The 21,959-nt window shown below is 39.8% G+C and overlaps 1 protein-coding gene across 1 annotated transcript in view; it reads left to right on the forward strand.

The window, feature by feature from the left end:
• Positions 1-21,959, forward strand: part of LOC127439788 (ras-specific guanine nucleotide-releasing factor RalGPS1) — a 173,094-nt gene that overhangs the window by 22,712 nt on the left and 128,423 nt on the right. The window contains 1 exon segment of the mRNA XM_051696001.1: positions 13,794-13,920. Coding sequence (XP_051551961.1) covers positions 13,794-13,920 — 127 coding nt within the window.

The raw sequence follows: 21,959 nt of genomic DNA on the forward strand, positions 1-21,959 counted from the left end.
TCTTACGAAAACTGGATTGAAAGTAGCGCACGGTTGTAGCGTGTAATGCTTCGCTTACGAAAATAGAGCCCGTAGTCTTCAGTATCCTCATATTTAAATGCTCCTCTAAACACCTCCCCCAACTGTGTGGCCTGTGTCTGAATGTTCACAAACGGTATGTCGTTGCTCAGCTGTTCCGGACTTATTTTTGGCTTTGACCGAAGAACGAAGACGCACTTCGCCATGAGTGTGCTGGGGCCTTTATTACACACATGTAAACAAGGTCAAACTTGTCTTTGCAAATTTTTTATCACAAATGCAAAAAAAAAAAAGAAACTGTTACACTGTTAGAGATATGCATGGACCTTAAAATAAAGCATGAACCCGACCCTTATCTGAAAACATGTGACCCGACCCAACCGGTACTGTCAAATTTGAACCCCAACCCTCTTTATAATTTCTTCTCCAAGCACATAAATTTGTTGCAGTAGGCTGTACTTTCATTTTAGGCAACATTTGTAACAGTAGTTACAGTAAACGTACAAGTTTTAACAAGGCACAACTCGGCTTACCATTGGCTTACTTATCAAGCGCTGACACTTTGCTTGGTTAGGAATCTGGAATCATATGTATTCTTCTATGGAGACATTTTACTGTAAATCTATTAGAAGTAATCAAAAATAAAATAACATAAATTAATAACAGTGGTCGTCTGTATTTTGTTTGTGACTCTTTGCATGTGTTTCAAAGCACACAGTGAACCTTTGGATTTCAAAAAGTGCTGTTTCAGCAATTACGGACTTCACATTTTTTTTTTAAATTTGGAATTCGGTCTGTTTTCACTCTTGGTTTGTTTGCTTGGTCTGGATCTGATTTTGGTTCCACTTCTCTCCCTCTTACCCTCTCTGACCCATGGTATCTTTGCGTCAAACATCAGTGCCATCTCAATTACTAGAAGAAGCTATGTACCACTTTAACTAGGTAGTGACTCATGACCAGAAGCAGCTAAAATGAAAAGCATTGTTAACTTTAGTATTTAGTTGTTTTTCGTCCATTTAGTTCAATAAAACTTGCATATGTCTGCCATGGATGCATCGCAAGAGATGCAAAGAATGTGTTGTCAGTGCCGTTTTCAGGCGTACTCAAAGTGTGATTCCTTAGTGCGCACATAAGTTTGGAAAACAACAGTGACAATAAGCAAACGAACCAAACTCTGACGTGAAAAATAGTTTATCTGGTATATATGGATCTTGTTACTCAGAGTTATTCTGATTTGTCTTGACAGCCTGAAACTGTAATTTAAGTCCAATCAGACATTACATCATAAATTATAGTGGAAATCCAAGCATATATTGTAATTGGAGAAATGCCTTCTTGGAATAAAAGCACTGTGGTTTTGTGGTTGACGGACTATCAAAGCTGTGCGACAGATTTCAGAAATCATCTGTGCTTTGTTGCATTAAGACATCACATTAATGGGTAATCCATGTGACAGTTTTTCCATCGATCGTCTTGTTAATGTGTCTTCTTTCATGTGCAATGATGGAATGAAAGTCTTTGCGCCAGGATTCCTCCTGCAAGTCTTTCCCAACATTAAACTTTAATGTGTAAGATGGGAACCATCGTTTGTGAGGCATGTGATGACATAAACCATTTGTCTAGACAATTAAAAAAAGAATGCATCTTTCGTAGTTTTTTTTTTTTTTTTTTTTGGTTCCTGGGTAGTAAGTGTTATTTCCTTGGAACAGCTTTGTCACAGTGGTTCGGGGCTTCCTGGGCAATCGCAAGGACAAAAACTATGTGGAGCTGGTTGAGACTCTGTTGAAGAACTACGGCACAATGGGCTGTAGGATGTCCCTCAGAGTCCATATCCTTGATGCTCATCTTCATAAATTCAAGGAGAACATGGGAGCGTACTCGGAGGAGCAAGGTGAGCGCTTCCATCAGGATATACTGGACTTTGAATGCCGCTACCAAGGACAGTATAACGAGAACATGATGGGAGACTACATTTGGGGGCTGATTCGTGAAAGTGATTTACAGTATAATCGTAAATCTTGAAAAACTACTCACTTCTAAATCTTTTGTAGTCGTTTTTGTATTACTTTAGTATAAATACATGTTAATTTGGATTCATATGTTGTTTTTTTCTAACTTTATGTGAATGAAAAGACACAAATTCGCCCATTTTCTCATTGGAAATAAGTACATTTCAAAATATCACTGTCCTGGTCACAAAAGCAAAGTTTGTGGGGAATAATAGCCATTTTCTATACTTTTGAGGCATAAGCAGTTAGGAAATAACACTTACTACCCAGGAACAAAAATTGTGTTACATAGTGTTATTTGTATGTCTGTTTATACTCTTACCTTGTTTTATATTCTGTGTCTCACTGTAATGCTCTGTGTGCACTTCTTTGCAATTCTGATTTTGCGGGCCGATTCTCTATAGCACTCTATAGTGGAGGATGTAGCAGTCCAACGTGATCTGAAACACTCTACTGTGCAGCGTCACTGTTATCCAGACACCTGAAACATCTCTTTAAAATGCTGAGGTGCGCTTGACTACACCGCACATCTATACTTCTCCATCATTTGATGAATTATTGCTGATATGATCAATAGAAAAGTCAAGAAAATTAAAAGGAACTTGTTATTAAGAGGTGTGACATCTGTGGTGTGGGTTCACAAAAGCAGAGAAATAGAATTCTGCAAAGAGTGTAGCACGATGATAATCACTCATGGTAATACTATTTTTTAATTTTTATTTTTTTGCAAGAAGTGTTTATAATTATATTTGAAATTTTTCTTCTGCAAGAAGTGTGATTTTCATTGGGTATTTTTTTTTATTTATTTTTTACTAAAATGATCTAATATTTACTTTGTTACATTGTTTTGAAAATAAATGTTGTTTCTTGAGGAAAGTGTATAATAACATTGGTCAATAACATGCTGTGTGATATCATGTGAAACTGAATAATATGGTAAGGTTGATTTAAAAACAAGTGTTTATTTTATTTTTTACTTTGACTGTTTTTGAAGTTCCAAATAAAGAGAAAATTATATTGGAGCAAGTAATTTTATTTCAAATGTTTTGAATTCACTGACTAGATTTTCCAGAAATAGGCATTACAATATAGTTATTTATTATGTTAACCCATTTTTATTGGTTTTCCAGAAATAAAAAAAATAAATAAAAAATACTATTTTGTGATATACTATATATCCTTATCATGATATAAAATACTCATATTGTGATATTAGATTTTGGTCATATTTTTGCACCCGCTCTCTGCTCTGGTTTAGCACCTGGTTCTCTAATAAAATTAAACGGATTATATGCAGATTTATACAGAATCACTGCTGAATGCAATCTAAATTGCACCAGGCAATTTTTGTGAATGAAGCACAATCTACAATGAGCCTAATTTACATAGAAAGGAGGTGTGTAAAGGAATGACAATGACTTGATTTAAATACCCAAGATGCATTTCTAACCATCCACTTTTTGATATCATTTATACATAAATTGTGAAATTTCACCGGGTTTCAAAGAAATATAAACTTATGTATCGTCTGTATAACAGTGAAAACTAATTCTATGGTTCCTGATAATGTCTCCCAGGGGGAGCATATATAGCGAGAAAAGCAGAGGCCCTAAAACTGATCCCTGTGGCACTCCATACTTTAATTTGATCTGACAGTTCCTCATTTACATAGACAAAGTGGTAGCAGTCAGAGAGATAAATCTAAGCCAAGCTAATGCCTGTCCACAAATGCCAACATAATGTTCAAGCCTTTCCAAGAGAATGTCATGATCTGTGGTGTCGAAGGCAGCACTAAGATCTATGAGCACTAGAAGATACATGCAGCCGCGATCAGATGATAAGAGCAAGTCATTTGTAACTCTGATAAGTGCAGTCTCTGCACTGTGATGGGGCCTAAATATTGACTGAAGTTCTTCATATATACCATTTCTCTGTAAAAAAGAACATAGGGAGGATACTACCTTTTCTAATATTTTCAACATAAATGGGAGATTTGAAATTGGTCTATAATTAGCCAACCAGTAACAGCGAAGGATTGAAGTTGCTCATAGGGAATAATATTAGTCTTCTGGGGTGTTGTGGCAGACGGATGCATAATTCCAATTTTGTTTCTGATGATTTCGATTTATCAGTAAAGAAATTCATGAAGTCATTACTACTATGCTGTGATGAAATATCTGGTTCAATCGAAGTTTTATTCCTAACCAATTTAGCCACAGTACTGAATAAACATCTAGGATTGTTGTGGTTATTTTCTATGAGTTTGCTCAAATATGCAGACCTGGCATTTTTTAGAGTCTGTCTATAGTTAGAGACACTATCCTTCCATGCACCGCAAAATACCTCTAATTATGTATTCTTCAACTTATGCTCCATTTTGTGGGATTTTTCTCTTGAACTTTCTTTAATCGAAGGGGAGCGACACTATCTAGGGTGCTAGAGAAAACTGTATCCATATTTTCTGTGGCAACATCGAGTTCTTCTGAACTTTTTGGCGTACTGAGTATTTGAGACAAATCTGGAAGATTATTAGTGAAGCTGTGTTAAGTAGTTGAAGTAATAGTTCTACCTGAATGATAATGTTGTGTAGATTGAGTGACCTTTGCTAAGTGCAGCATACAAGAGATGAGGTAATTATCTGAGATATCATCGCTCTGAGGCAGAATTTCTATATTATCAACATCAATTCCATATGACAATATTAGATCTAGTGAATGATTTTGGAGATGGGATGGACCTGTCACATTTTATCTAACCCCAACAGATTTGAGAATATAGATAAATGCTAATCCCAGTGTATCATTTTTGTTATCTATGTGGATGTTGAAGTATTAAATCTCTATCCAAAGCAACAACTAGATCTCACAGAAAATCAGCAAATTATTGAAGGAATTCAGAATATGGCCCTGGTGGTCTATATACTGTTGCAAGAACAAAAGATGACAATTATTTTTTATTTACACTGGTGGCCAAACTTTTGGAATAATGTAAAGATTTTGCTGTTTTGGAAGGAAATTGATACTTTAATTCACCAAAGTGGCATTCAACTGATCACAAAGTATAGTCAGGACATTACTAATGTAAAAAACAGCACCATCACTATTTGAAAAAAAGTAATTTTTTATCATATCTAGACAGACCCCATTTCCAGCAGCCATCACTCCAACACCTCATCCTTGAGTAATCATGCTAAATTGCTAATTTGGTACTAGAACATCACTTGCCATTATATCAAACACAGTTGAAAGCTATTTGGTTCGTTAAATGAAGCTTAACATTGTCTTTGAGTTTGTTTTTTGGTTGCCACAGTATGCAATAGACTGGCATGTCTTAAGGTAAATATCAGGTAAAAAAAATTGGCTGGCGGAGAAATCAGCGATGTCGACTCGGTTGAAGAGGGAAGAGAAATCTTCTTTCTTCACTTCTGCAGGCAAACGGATGAAGATGCGGATTGCTCGGTAGTCTCCTTCGGATCCGTTAGAGTGTTCGGTGGAACACAAGAGTAATCTCAACTTGTCCAGTGAGATGGAGATTGTATGGCCACAGTTTCAAGTCATACATTACTTCCTTGTGCAATGAGGCTACACCTGAGAGCAGCGATGAGCTGCATCTACGCACGGCAAGCAAAGTTGCTGGAAGCAATGCCCAGAAGGATCTCAGAGGTGTTTTTACTCCTGATGACGTCATGGTTGAGGGGCGTTCTGTCGTGTGCGTCATCCAATAGGGGTTGAGAGTTCGATCCTTTGAATTTCACACATAGGTGTAAAGTGAGCAAGGCTTCATTGGATTTGTAGTCTGTTTTGGACTCCCTTTGTTTGATTTTGGCATGGTTGTTATCAGTAAGATTTTATGACTGTGTGTTTAGGCCTCAGTCAAGCTTTACAACTGTGTGCAGGCCTGCCTTTGTCTTATATCTGAATATATGAAGCCCAACAGAAGGCTATACAATGCTTGAAATTGCCAAAAAACTGAAGATTTCATACAAAGGTGTACACTACAGTCTTCAAAGACAAAGGACAACTGGCTCTAACAAGGACAGAAAGAGATGTGGAAGGCCAAATGTACAACTAAACAAGAGGATAAGTACATCAGAGTCTCTAATTTGAGAAATAGACGCCTCACATGTCCTCAGCTGACAGCTTCATTGAAGTCTACCCGCTCAACACCAGTTTCATGTACAACAGTAAAGAGAAGACTCAGGGGTGCAGGACTTATGGGAAGAATTGCAAAGAAAAAGCCACTTTTGAAACAGAAAAGCAAAAAGAAAAGGTTAGAGTGGGCACAGAAACACAGACATTGGACAACAGATAATTGGAAAAGAGTGTTATGGATCTTAACCCCATTGAGCTTTTCTGGGATCAGTTAGTCTGTAAGGTGCGTGAGAAGTGCCCAACAAGACAGCCACATCTATGGCAAGTGCTACAGGAAGCGTGGGGTGAAATGTCACCTGAGTATCTGGACAAACTGACAGCTAGAATGCCAAGGATCTGCAAAGATATCATTGCTGCATGTGGAGAATTTTTCGATGAGAACTCTTTGAAGTAGTTTAAGTTTTTTTCAAATTGTAATAGTAATCTTTCACATTATTAATGTCCTGACTAGACATTGTGATCAGTTGAATGCCACTTAAAAGTACCAATTTCTTTCCATAAGAGCAAAATCTGTACATTATTCCAAACTTTTGGCCACCAGTGTATATCTGATGATGTCACATTAAGCATTATAAGTTCAAAATAATTAAACTTATATCCAGACCTTGAGTAACACTAAAAATATCACTGTAAATTGTAGCAACACCTCCTCCTCAACCTTTCAGATGAAGCTCATGTTTATAACAATAACCTGAGGAAGTAGACTCATTTAAACTAATATATCCATCTGTTTTAATCCAGGTTTCAGTCAAACAGAGTGAATACAAACAATGATCTCTAATAATTTCATTTGCAATTAGTGATTTTGATGAAAGCGATCTAATGTTTAGTAGCCCTACCTTTATATAATGTTTATCTTCAGTTTTTTAGTTATTTTCAAGTTTGAGATCAATCAAATTTTTTCTAAATGACTAAATGAGGGTTTTGTGTTTGGTAGTGTTTGAACAGACACAGTCTCTACATTATTTATACGTAGGTGATTCATTCTCTGTGTGTTTATGTGACCTGTGTGATGTCTCAAGGCAGCTAGCAGACGTTCGGATTAGCCAGTTCGTCTGCTTCCTGACCTGAGCCCAAGTTAGTCAAATACTATCACTATTAAGACTATGAGCCACATTACTAAAGAGGAGAGCGTCACCATCCCTGGAGGGATGGAGTCCATCTCTCTTTAGCAGGTCAGGTCTTCCCAAAAACTCTTCCAATTATCTATGAACCCTATGCTATTCTCTGGTCACCACTCAGACATCCAGCTATTCAGTGACACTACTCTACTATAAACCTCATCACCACGATGTGCAGGGAGAGGGTCAGAGAATATTACAGTGTCTGACAAATTTCACACACCTCTTTAACATTATCTTAAGTGATCTCCGATTGGTGAATCCAGACATAGTTTGTGCCGACATGAATAACAATCTTTGAAAATCTACGTTTAGCATTAGCCAGCACTTTTAATCTGATGTCAGATGCTCTGGTACCCGGAATGCATTTAACAATAGTGGCTGGAGTCTCTATTTCCCCGTTCCTTACAATAGAGTCACTAATAACAAGTGTTCTTTCAAAATGATTCTCAGTGGGTGCATCACTGAGTGGGGAGAATTGATTGGAAATCCTAACAGGAAGTGGTGTTGCTTTGCCCTACGAGTATGCTGCCGAGACGTCACCCAAACGCCCTGTTGTGGGGGCTCTACAGCTGGAACCAAAGTGTGTGTGTTGCTCGCTGTACTACCCACATCCGAAACATTATCTACCGGCTTCTCTTTCTCACTGACCTCCACTAGCGTTTGGATGTGTGTCTCTAACTCATTTATCTTCTCCATCAGCTTGACTAATTCTTTACATTCATCACATGTAAATCCCTTATTGCCGATAAAAAAACTATAGTAAACGTGACATGTGGTGCAAGTAACGATAACGTGAGGTGATGCTATGACTTGCCACAATTGTTTGTTGTTGTTGTGGTGGTAGTTTTTGATCAGCGGGGGCTTGAGATTGATGTGAATCCCTCTTGTAATTTTTGTTGTTGTGGTGGTTCCCTATCACCAGTGGTTTGAGATCGATGTAAAGATCCATACAAAAAAATTATTGCGGTAAAGCATACAGTTTAAGCGTGAAAAAAGTAGAAAGGTGGGTGTGCGCGTTAAAATGCACGTAACTGTATTGCGTTAAATGCATAAAAGCAATGCACGCGAAAAAATGGGAGAGATTTAAGATTAAATACTGAAAATAAAAAGATAAGAAATGCTAAGCAGGCTAGCAGGCTACAAACACGAGAGCTAACAAGAACAGGAAACAGCGTCACAGGAATATATAGATATTTACAAATAATTAGCAAAATGGCACTGTTACAAATTCCAAATGAGAAATTACTTTTTTTGTTATCTTTTCCAAACTTTTAGTTTGCGGTTATAAGTGTTTAAATAATTTGCTTTTCTTTTTCTTGTATGTTTGCTGTCCATTTAAGCATACCTCAGGTTTCGAAGCAGTGGGGCTTTGTCCATGTGTTTGTGGGGGGGGATGAGGTTTAAGTGGTTTACGAGGACTTTTTTTTAGGTTACAAACTGGTGATTACAAGAGTATTATGCTATAAATGTGGTTTATGAGGACATTTCTAGTGTCCCCATAATTTAAATTGCTTAAAAAATATACTAAACTATGTTTTATTGAAAATGAAAAAATGCAGAAAGTTTTTTGTGAGGGTTAGGTTTAGGGTTAGGGTTAGGGTATATAATCTATAGTTTGTACAGTATAAAAATCATTATGTTTATGGAGAGTCCTCAAAATGATAGCTGCTCCAACGTGTGTGTGTACTGAAAATAAAAAGATAAGAAATGCTAAGGAGGCTAGCAGGCTACAAACACGAGCGCTAACAAGAACAGGAAACAGTGTCACCACAGGAAACAGCATCACAGGAATAGATATATATTTACAAATAATTAGCAAAATGGCACTGTTACAAATTCCAAATGAGAAATGACTTTTTTTGTTATCTTTTCCGAACTTTATAAAAATCATATGCTTGATAATAATTTTTGTATTGTTTTCCTATAAAAATATCTAAAAATCCTTAAAACAAGATCAGCTTGGTTTATCTTGTTTTAGAAACAACACTGCATAAGATATTTCAGTTTTTCAAAGAATGTATTTTTAACATGTGTATTTTGTCTTACTGTACTGGCAGAGTTTTTATAGTCAAAACAAGTGAAAAAATCTACCAGTGCTGAAGAAGTAATCCAAAGTATTTAGAATATGTTACTGACCTTGAGTAATCTAACGGAATACATTACAAATTACATTTTATAGCATGTATTCTGTCATCTGTAGTGGAATACATTTCAAAAGTAACCCTCACAACCCTGCTCATATTCCATTCCATATTCCAAATCAGGTCACTCTCAGTTTCTATGAAGCTAGAGTTTGATTTCTCAATGCTTCAAGTGTTAATTTAGTGTCATCTCAAATCCCACCATAACATTTTTCTTATGTAGCCGCAGAAAGGATTTTTGTCTGCTTACACACTCTGAAAGGGTTGTGTCAGTGTTCGACAAACTCCTGACTCTTTAGTGTTTTTATTTTGCACAGATCTTTTTGTATTTGAAAGTGTGACTGTATGTGTTTGTATGTTAAATCTGACCCTACAAAAACAATCCCAATTTAAAAAATTTGGGGGTAGGGGATTTTTGCCTTTTTTATGTGGATATAGTGTAGAGGGGACAGGAAATTATTGGAAAGAGAGGAGGGGATTTGACTGTTGGTGGCCAGACTCGAACCTACACCACAATAGCTCAACACAAATTAAATCACATTTATGAGTCATGATACATTTTTGTAATAGATTAAAGCATAGATACTCTACAGGCTGCACGCTGCCCTCCAAAAGTTGTATTATTAATTTTATGCATACTGCAATATAATTTATCTATTTATTGCAAGAGCTCATCAATCAAACCAGTGTCGATGATGGCGAAAGTATACACTAAATCAAAAGACATAGATAGATGGATGGATGGACGGACGCACAGACAGGCAGGCAGGAACAGGCAGGCAGAGGCAGAGAGAGGCAGAGGCAGGCACCGTATGATATGACACTCACAGTTCGATACCAAATGTATTGTAGAATACATAAAGAAATAAATCATAGTGTAATTAAAACCAAGCAGCGCAACATTGAGAGCTGCAAAAAAGTCTCCTCCCGGAGAGGTGGCACTGAGCGTTCACAGGAAAACATAGGCGACAAAGGCAAAAAGATTGAGTACTGTAAATTTTACTGTAGCGGTACAGCTTGTTAAATTTGCCAAACAACGGTGTCATGTCTCAGCTCTACAGTACATCAAACAAGCCTTTTATTTATGCCGACATCGCAGCGCAAATCGGTGGATTTGCGAGGCAGAAACAGCAGCAGCAAGTTTAACAGCCGCCTCTCCCAGCCAACACTGAGCATGACATGCACAACAAAGATGCTCAAAACTATCAAAAAACAGCTTATTAAAAAAAAAAAAAAAAAAAACGAAAACGTATGAAACCCACAATTACATAAGACTTGTACTGTAATTCTCTGCTTTTGACAACAAAATGTAAAAAGGTACGATGAGCATCACTAGCATGCAATGGATAAGCCATTAATAATGCAGATAAAATGGACATACAAAGTAAAAGTGGGGAAGTGGACAAAAATTATGTGTTCTGATCGGTTTTTGCTCAAACCACTAAATAATTTTGGATTGTGTACATATACATTATAGTAAATAAAGCCAGAGGTCTGGTTTCTCTCTAACTAAATAACTTTGAAAAAAGTATTTTCCTTGCTAAAATCACTTAAGCTTGCTCACAGGAGGCTTTAAGACATTAAGGCATGATTTTCTATAAAGCTGCTTTGAGACGATGCGTATTGTGAAAAGTGCTATACAAATATAAATGACTTGAGTGTAGACAAACAAATTTTTCTCAAGAAAAACATGAAAATTGTGAGTTCATATGAGTTTTACTCATTACAATCAAACAAAATAAACAGTGCTGTTGTTTGTTACTTTATGAGAGAGCTCTGCTTTTTGTTGCCAGTGTCAGACACTGTTGTGTCATTTATGATTTAATAAGTTTGAGTGAAACATTTGTGTGTGCTCATATTGTGTAGTACTGTGAAATTTGTGTATCCTTACATGATGGATGGATGATATACTTTAGATATAGTTCTTTGGCATATTATATACTACTATGATGGTGACAAAGAAAAAGAAAGTACTTTCTATATAAGTATATGTGTGTCTGTGTTTACATGTGTATACTAAACTTAAAATGCCAAAAGTCCACATTCAAATGTAGCCCTTTTGGCATTTTAAGTTGAGTACCACAGACTCAGACTAGACTTTTGTAATGTTTTCTTGTCAAAGACATGAGCCCAATTGCCCTATGTGAGTTTTACTCACAGTTTTCTGCAGAAGTCAGTGGAATTTCAAATGTGTCTATTTCTTGCCATCATGTGGTGTTTACCACTGTAAATGTTTAAGTTTTAAGTATTGTCCCCAGAGCCTCGTAAACCAATGAGCTCTCAGCTTCCATGAGCTCATGCTGTGACCTAATGGAGTCATTATTAATGAGGCACATGTATGAAACGGGGGTGTCTCTTCAATTTTACACCATATTCCCACTTTGGCTTTACAATTTTTTTGTACACTAGAACAAGCTTGGTGGGCAAAGGTACAGTATAAACTATTTAGTCCTTTTGGGAAAAATAAGCCAGAATGTTTTGTAAGCATTGGAAAATGTTCTTTTTCTTTCTTGATATAATTCCTGAAACTCTTGTCTTGTGCCTTCAAGTGCTGTTGTTCTGTGTCAGATTGGTTTAATGTTTCAACTTGAAACAGGTTTTAGCAACCCAATGGCAGGGATGGATTACCGACTGGGCCAATGGGGCCAGTGCCCAGGGGCCCTTGACTACCAGGGGCCCTTGACTGCCTAGGGGGTCCCTGGGCTTTAAGGTTGTGCGATCCAGTTTGGTGATCCCCCCGCTCAAAAACCCATCAACAATGAAAACGAACCCCCGCTCAACAACTTTTGGGCCAGTTGCTATGTCATAAAAATGGTGGGGGGGAGGGGGGCCCTTGGAGATAATTGGCCCCAGGGCCTTTGCAAGTCATAATCTGTCCCTGCCCAATGGTATGGCATTCAGAGATTAAATTCTCACCACAATTGTACAGAGCGGTTATCTGAGTTACCGTAGACTTTGTCAGTTCGAACCAGTCTGGCCATTCTCTGTTGACCTCTCTCATCAACAAGGTGTTTTCATCCATAGAACTGCCGCTCACTGGATGTTTTTTGTTTTTGGCACCATTCGGAGTAAATTCTAGAGACTGTTGTGTGTGAAAATCCCAGGAGATCAGCAGTTACAGAAATACTCAAACCAGCCCGTCTGGCACCAACAATCATCCACGCGTTTATCTAATCAGCCAATTGTGTGGCAGCAGTGCAGTGCATAAAATCATGCAGATATGGGTCAGGAGCTTCAATTAATATTCACATCAACCATCAGAATGGGGAAAAATGTGATCTCAATTATTTTGACCCTGGCATGATTGTTGGTGCCAGATGGGCTGGTTTGAGTATTTCTGTAACTATTGATCTCCTGGGATTTTCACACACAACAGTCTCGGAATGGAACCATTCTGAGTAAATTCTAGAGACTGTTGTGTGTGAAAATCCCAGGAGATCAATAGTTACAGAAATACTCAAACCAGCCCATCTGGCACCAACAATCATGCCAGGGTCAAAATAATTGAGATCACATTTTTCCCCATTCTGATGGTTGATGTGAATATTAATTGAAGCTCCTGACCCATATCTGCATGATTTTATGCACTGCACTGCTGCCACACAATTGGCTGATTAGATAATCGCGTGGATGATTGTTGGTGCCAAATGGGCAGGTTTGAGTATTTCTGTAACTGCTGATCTCCTGGGATTTTCACACACAACAGTCTCTAAAATTTACTCTGAATGGTGCCAAAAACAAAAAACATCCAGTGAGCGGCAGTTCTATGGATGAAAACACCTTGTTGATGAGAGAGGTCAACAGAGAATGGCCAGACTGTTTCTAACTGACAAAGTCTATGGTAACTCAGATAAACGCTCTGTACAATTGTGGTGAGAAGAACAGCATCTCAGAATGCTATTCTGAAATGCGGGTTTGCGCTGTTTTGGCGGCAAGAGGGGGACCTACACAATATTAGATAGGTGATTTTAATGTTATGGCTGATCGGTATATGCCAGGTCATCACTGGGCATGATTGCAAACAGTTAGTTAGTTGGCCAGATTACTTCCTTCTGTCGAAAGGTAAATGTGAATGAATGAATGAATGAATAATTAATTAAGTAATTAATAATCCACATTTGACTGGACAATTATTTGAATTAGTGATAATCACACAATCAATTTTTGTAAGCTTCAGTGTTCCTTTATTATGTTTTGGCTATGTAGGGCTGTTGAGTAATTTAAATGAAGATTAGTTTGTAGTTTGGAAAGGTACCGTTTCAAAGTATCTTCCCCAACACTGTCTGTTTTCATATTTCTGTTCAAGTTAAATAACTAACAGAGTGCCTCAATTTCTCTCCTTTACTTTAGTTGATCAGCAGGAAGGACAAGGCCACATTTGATAAGCGGGACTACCTGACTTCTAAAGAGGAGAACTACGCCAGAATGAGAGAGTATATCAGGTCGCTCAAGATGGTGCCACGCATCCCTTACCTGGGTGAGCCCTCATATACCTTCTATTGTCTTGTGCATTTCTTTTTCAATTGCTTTCTTTCACCAAAAAAAAAAAAAAAAAAAAAAAAAAAACGTCTTACTCTTTGGTTTCCTGAAAGTACAATGACTATTGTCTCACAGCGGAATTCAGTCAGTGATTTTCTCTTAACATGAGAACATGTTTGGATCTTGAGGAATTGTCTAGTTTTGGACACAGTGGGCTTTTTCATGAAACAGAAGCAGAACAAATGTATATTTAAATCATTTGTTAAACCATTCTGGTGTAAATGATTGCAGTCAATTCGTTGTTACAACACAGGAGTGGTGATAAGGAATTTAGTTGTTTATGGTTGCTGAACAACATCATATTTTTCTGTATAGATATACTATGGTATAATTCAACAGATGTGTCTGTCACAGGTGTGCATATCAGATATTTTACAATGGCTCTGAATGTCGTTCACATATATATGTATATATATGTGTGTGTGGGGTGGGGGGGGGGGTTACAAGGACATTTTTTTTTAGGTTACAAACTGGTAATTACAAGGGTATTATTCTATAAATGTGGTTTATGAGGACATTTCTAGTGTCACCGTAATTCAAATAGCTTAAAAAACATACTAAACGATGTTTTATTGAAAATGTAAAAATGCAGAAAGTTTTATGTGAGGGTTAGGTTTAGGGGTAGGGTTAGGGTATAAAAATGATTATGTCTATGGAGAGTCCTCATAAGGATAGCCGCACCAACATGTGTGTGTGTGTGTGTGTGTGTGTGTTAATTTTGTATTATTAATTAAAAAAAAATATAGTATTATAATTAATCATGCTTCCTGACCTGTACTTGAATTCCATGATAAAAATACAAAAAAGTGGCGTTTTTGATGCTGAAACCCAGTGAGATGCTCCAAAAGCTTCTGTCTGATGCATATGTACACACAATTAAACAATAACGCATACGGAATTAGAATGACAAACTGAATTGCAAAATGGATTGTCCCTCTACTATCCACAGTTTTCCTGAACAACCACTGGGCAGCGCCATGTTGATTCTAATTGCCTGTTTTGTATTTCTGGTCTGGAGACAACAAGTAAAACCTGCCAAAACGAGCGATTCAGATGGAGAACAACCATTTAAGTGTTACTTGGAGTAAAAATTTATTTCAGGCTCAGCTTGTGCAGTTGTTAGCAGTCATATCAACTCAGAATAATTAATGATATCAACGTAATTTATCTCTGACCATTGCTTCATGTCATCTACACACTCAGTGAGGCATTGTCTATAAAAAAAAATAAATAAAAAAAAAAACAGTCAGCTGTACGCTGTGAAGTATCGGCATGCTTTTGACAATTTTACAAATGTAATACCTTAAACATTACATTACCTGATAAGTAATGTAAGTAGTAGGTATATCTGCAGGCCAGAGACCTCCAAACTGGGGCATAATCTCCTAAAGTGGGTGGGGTTACTCCAAAAGGGGACGTGGTTACCCCAAAAGGGGGGTTGCGCCCACTCCAAAAGGGGGCATCACTTCCACTCACAGTTAAGGTTAGGGAAAGGGTTAGATCAGGGGCTCCCTATATCTTCAATGGCGGTTTGGAGCGACTGCCCCTTTTTGGAGCAATGCCTGCAGCTATACCCTTCTCCCAAGTTCAGGAAAAAGGGGGATATATTTTTTGTATTGTCTTATCAATGCTGTACTTGTCTGCCAAAATAATGCAATATTTTATCATCTGAATTTTATATATACAGTGTATAATTGAATGTAATAGGTTTTCATTTCATTTCGTCATGATGCATCTTTTTCATCACATCTTTATGTTGTTGAGAAAAAAATCTACATTTTTTTAGGATGATACTAAGGGGATGTGTATGACCAAAATCGTATGTAACGGTACAATTAATTTTATCTCATCAGCGAAATTGCTGATAAAAATGTGCATTGATGAGATTAGCAATGATCTAAAATTATTTGATCTAATGATCTAAATTGGTCATACCCCTCCCCCCCACACACACACCCTTGCATTTGCAAGTTTTTGACAAGCAATTGAAAATGGGTTTCATAAGTTGACGGTGTGTGTCTTTTTATCATAGACATTTGTTCATCCAATGAACGCACTGCTTCCTCACACTAATACTTGGTGCACCCCAATGTTTCTGCATTGAGCTGAAGTGTAACACAGATTACAGACATATGGATCTCATTACGGCACAGATTTGCGGTAAAGTCCACAGACTCAACAATAAATTGATTCCAAATGCTATCTCTTTTTACACTGATGTTGATGACCAGGGATTGTAGGAAACTATGTCTCATATTCCTTATCGTTGAGACATTCACAACCTCTGTTCCGATTTAGATTCAATTGGAAGAACAAGTAGGGATGCCACATGAATCTGTACCATATTAGATTTTCCACCCTCAACGCTTACGTCAAGAAGTCTGGGTCTGATTTTATGCAATAATGCATACGCTTTCTACATGATCACCAAGATTTTGTTAGCTTGATGTTCTGATGGTCAATCTTGTATGGACTATGTGTATATTTTGGTAGTTTTGTAGTTGACGTCCTAAAGTATGTTGTCCAGACTAGTTGGTAATTTAGATGAACCCCTTATACCCTGAAGGCATTTTTGAATTTGAAAATTAAATGGGTCAATTGTATGGATTCATTTGATAGAAAACCTTTTGAAAGATGAAAAAAAAAAAAAAAAAATCTGCAATTTTCCATTTTAGACACTGCTGGGAAAACTCACGAAGTGGTAGTTGCCAAAAGTAGAATTTTTTTGTTGGTTTTCTTTTTTACATAATATATCTTAAAAAATAAGGGAAGTTAGAAAAAAACACTTTTGTGTTGTTCCCCAACAGCCAGTGTGTCTGGCTAAAATTCTGTGTTGATTCTACAGAGGAATCAAAAGTTACAGCATTTGTAATGCTAGTGGCATATGATAAATCTAAGTGTCCAAAAACCTCTCCAAGGAAGTATTCAGGTGTTTTATTTAACATTAAAACGAAGGATCGTGTTTCAGTGAATCACTATAGAGATGCTATTAGCGATTAGCCAACATAGCTTGTCATGACACTCTTTGAGGAATATTTCAGGACCTACACATCATATTACTTTGAGTGTTGGCTTGTTTGATTCAGAATTGTCTGCTGTAAGTGTGATATGCCATTTTCTTTATCATGTTTATTTTTCATTACGTAATACACCAAAATGTGACAAAAATTCTGTTCGTCTATTTATTATACATGTGGATTTCACATGCTCATTGTAAAACAAACACTGGTTTCTGAGTAAAACAAATTTGTCTGTTGTATTCAACTAATAAAGACCTTTCCAAAGATATATAACGTCATGGTTACTTGCGTAACCTCCATTCCCTGATGGAGGTAATGAGACGTTGTGTCGATGTAGTGACACTAGGGGTCACTCTTGGGAGCCCGAGACACCTCTGGTCTTTGATAAAAGGCCAATGAAAATTGGTGAGTGGTATTTGCATGCCACTTCCCCAAACATACGGGTATAAAAGGAGCTGGTAAGAAACCACTCATTCAGGTTTTATGCTGAGGAGCCTAGACAAGGTCCGGCCATTTCAGCAGGTAGTTCAGCGTTGTGGCAGGAGGGACACAACGTCTCGTTCCCTCCATCAGGGAACGGAAGTTACGTAAGTAACCATGACGTTCCCTATCTGTCACTCACTCGACGTTGTGTCGATGTAGTGACACTTGGGGTCCATATACAAAACGCCGCAACTGGCTGAACTGTGTTACATGAACTGGCGGTGTGTGATGGGTAGACAACTGTGTGCCTCGTAGCCAGTGCACCAGGCCGACATGTAACCTCCCCAAACTTAGTTATGAGTGTCGAACGGCCCATTGGGGACAAGTTGACTACCCAAAAGACAAAGGCTAGCCCAGTCGTGGCCTCTTTTCCCCTTCTTTTTTTCCACTCCCTAAAAAAAAGGGGGATTACCAGGTCTAGTCGGGGGGTGTCCCTCCCAAGGGGAGGACACCATGGAGACCACACCTCACCCAGAGAAAGGGGGGATATTTAAGTGGAAAATACATCACATGGTCTTGCCGATCATGTGGAGAAGTCTCATGGTAGGTCCTATCCAACAGGGGAGGAGTTACTACAAACATGGAGACTGTGGCAGAGGGGGCTGTCACGAGGAGCATGAGGTCCGAGAACCACATCTGGGTGGGAAAGTAGGGTGCTACCAGGATGACCTGCTCCTCATCCTCCCTGACTTTGCAAGTAGGCTCACTGTGGGAAACGCATATTTGCGCAGGCCAGTGGGCCAATTGTGTGCCAGCGCATCTATACCGAGAGGTGCCTCTGTTAGGGCATACCAGAGTGGGCAGTGGGAGCATTCTTGGGAGCTGGACCACCTGAGGGTGGAGTCTCCACTCTCCCCTGAGGGTAACCTGCTGTGACACCGCGTCCGCAGCAGTGTTGAGGTCGCCCGGGATGTGAGTGGCTCGCAGCGACCTGAGGTGCTGCTGACTCCAGAGGAGGAGACGGCGGGCGAGTTGTGACATGCACATATCTAACACATGCTTGCCCTGGATCAACGGCCGGAACCTCCGCAGGGCGAGCAGAATTGCCAGCAACTCTAGGCAGTTGATGTGCCAACGCAGCTGCGGGCCCGTCCATAAGTCCGTTTTGGAGGCATCTGTCATGACCACGACATGCCTGAAGACCTGCTCTAGGGGAACGCCTGCCCGTAGAAACGTGAGGTCAGTCCAAGAGCTGAAGAGGCGGTGACAGACCGGCGTGATGACCATGCGATATGTACCGCAGTGCCATGCCCATCTCGGGACTCGAGTCTGAAGCCAGTGCTGAAGTGATCTCATATGCATCAACCCAAGTGGAGTGGCCACTGCTGAGGATGCCATATGCCCCAGGAGCCTCTGAAAAAATTCTTTAGTGGAACTGCTGTTTTCTATTTGAACGCCTTCAAACAGGTCAGCACCGACTGTGCGTGCTCGTTCGTGAGGCACGCCGTCAATGAGACAGAGTCCAACTCCAAACCGAGAAAAGAAATGCTCTGAACTGGGAGGAGCTAGTTGAGGATGCGAATGCCCACTTCCCTTAGTGGGGAAGGGCTGCCTCTGCGACCTTCGTGAAGACGCGAGGGAACAAGGACAGACCGAAAGGGAGGACCTTGTACTGATACACCCGACCCTCGAACACAAACCGCAGGAAGGGTGTGTGTCAAGTTAGAATCGAAACGTGGAAATACGCGTCCTTCAGGTCTACCGCCGCGAACCAATCTCGATGCCGGACGCTCGCTAGAGTATGTCTTTGCGTCTATATATTATTGTTGTGATCGCAAATTTTGAAAATGGAATAGTCCTAATTTATAAGCCAATTTAAAATCAGTATTTTAGAATTGGTCAGAACAGCTATATTCATTGTAAAGATAAGAGTCTAAGTGTGACAAGTCTCTTGTATGTCGTGAAGGAGGAAGCGGGGGCCAGGTAAACAGTCAATGTAAATCTTTTATTCACAAGATTTTCAGCCTATACACAAATGTTGGCTTTTCAGCACAATAAATAAACACACTGGAAAACTGCTGTGTTTGTCTCACTCTTCCCCCTCCAGTGGTCTGGACTGCTCTTTTATCACTCCCAGCTCTCAATGCAAACACAAACAGCTGTTAGAGATAATTTCCCACAGGTGTCAATCCTTGCCGTTCTTCCTCTCTTGGCCTCGCTCACCACAGTCACGCCTACATCACCACATACCCCCATTGCCCGACTCAGGCCGGAGAGCCATCCGGCCTTTCACTTACAGGCTAAACACTCCTTCTCTATCGTGCTGTACCTAGTCTCCCTCAGTGAGAGTTTGTGACTAATGTACAGCACGGGGCGCTCCTCCCCCTCCACCATCTGGGACAGTACCGCTCCCAACCCCCCGTCCAATGCATCCGTCTGCAATATAAAAGGAAGAGAGTGTAATAGCAGCCCACTGCAAAGTGCAGCTTTCACCTGTGTGAACGCCTGCTGACATGGCTCTGTCCACTGGACTGGATCTGGTGCCCCCTTTTTAGTCAGATCAGTCAGCGGGCTAGTGATGGTCGAATAATTAGGCACAAACCTGCCCGTGACCTAAATGGAAGCCCAGAGACCGTACTTCCACCCGCCCCATTGCGCACTTCTTTAGGTTTGCCGTGAGTCCCGCTTATCTCAATGACCTCAGGACAGCCCTCAGATGCTGCAGGTGCCTCCAATCATTACTGTAAATAATGACATCATCCAGATAGGCAGCAGCAAAAGCAGTGTGCGGTCTGAGGATTCGGTCCATGAGCCTCTGAAACATAGCCGGGGTCCCGAACAAACCAATTAGAAGTGTCATGAATTGGTATAATCTGAATGGTGTGGAAAATGCCATCTTTTCACTGGACATGGGAGTTAAGGGTATCTGCCAATATCCCTTTGTTAATTCCAGTGTCGAATAAACGCAAGCCGCGCATAACCGATCGAGCAGTTCATCAATCCGAGGCATTGGGTACGTCGGAGAATTATCTTTGCAACCTGAGAAACTCCGTAACTTGTGATGGTGAGAGGTGGTCTCCGCGAGTGACCGGGGTGACTCGATCAGTAGCTTTTAAGTTCACCTCCGGTCCGAGCTCCTCCATCTCCGGAACCACCATCGCCATAGTCATGGGGACCGAAATTTGACGTGCTCCACCTCTCTGTTCGTTTCACCTCATAATCGATTTCCCCAACTCGCCGTGTGACCTAAAAGGGTCTTTGCCACTTGGTGAGTAATTTAGAGCTCGATTTGGGGAGCAATACAAGGACTTTATCTCCTGGTGTAAATTCCTGTAGATAGGTACCCCTGTTATACAGCCGGCTTTGACATTCTTGAGCCTGGAACAAATTCTCCTGTGTTAATTGCCCCAGTGTGTGGAGTTTTGCTCTCAGGCCAAGAACACATTGAATTAAATTTTTGCTGTTTGAAGGTCCCTCCACCTAATTTTCCCATAGGACATCAAGTACGCGCACGGTCAACGTCTGTACAATAATTAAAATGGGGAGAACCCCGTGGAGGCTTGCAGGATTTCTCGTACTGAAAATAATAGGAGATTGAGCCACTTGTCCCAATTTCGAGCATCTTCATGGACAAACTTACAAATCATATTTTTTAGTGTTTGATTAAATCGTTCAACCAAGCTGTCCGTTTGGGGGTGGTAAATGCTGGTTCGAATCGATTTAATCTCAATAATTCGTACAGTTTGCGTAGTGTACGTGACATAAACGTCTTGCCCTGATCAGTGAGGATTTCTTTCGGAATCCCCACTCGGGAGATTATTAAGAAGAGTGCCTCCGCAACGCTACGTGTTGAGATGTTGCACAGAGGCACTGCTTCTGGATATCGTGTTGCGTAGTCCACCAGAAACAACACAAACCATACCAAGAATTTCGAAGGGGACCTCGATCAATGGAAAAAGGTGCAATGGTGCTCTTGGGGTGGCCGCCGGATTCACCAGCTGACATTCATGGCATGCTGCACACCACCTGTTAACATCCCTGGTCAATAGAAATGGGCCATTGGACCGTTCAGTGTCCTTTCCTGCTCTAAGTGACCCACCATCGGATTATAATGAGCCATCTGGAATAACATTTTCCGACAGCTCCTTGGTATTAACAATTGGTTGTATCCAATGAGCACCCTGCATCACTCGATACAACCGATACTTGATAATTGAAATATACGGATATGTGAGTGCAATGTCTTGCTGGAGGTATTGACCATCAATCACTTTCACTTGATCAAAGGCATGCCTAAGGGTCTCGTCTCATGTCTGCTCCAGAGGGAAATCCCTTGCAGGGAGTACTCTAAGGGCTGAGGAAGCCAAAACTTCCCCTCCCTTATGTCCTCTTGATGTGGAGCTGACGTAGACGGCCCTGGCTTCGCCTCCCCAGCCAGTGAGTCACACACCACACACCGATATGCTTTATTGCAGGACCCATCCACACACATTCCCCTTATTAAAGTAATAAATGCCAGCCAATTCATTCACAA

The sequence above is a fragment of the Myxocyprinus asiaticus genome, chromosome 4 (genome assembly GCF_019703515.2).
Source record: "Myxocyprinus asiaticus isolate MX2 ecotype Aquarium Trade chromosome 4, UBuf_Myxa_2, whole genome shotgun sequence".
NCBI lineage: Eukaryota > Metazoa > Chordata > Actinopteri > Cypriniformes > Catostomidae > Myxocyprinus > Myxocyprinus asiaticus.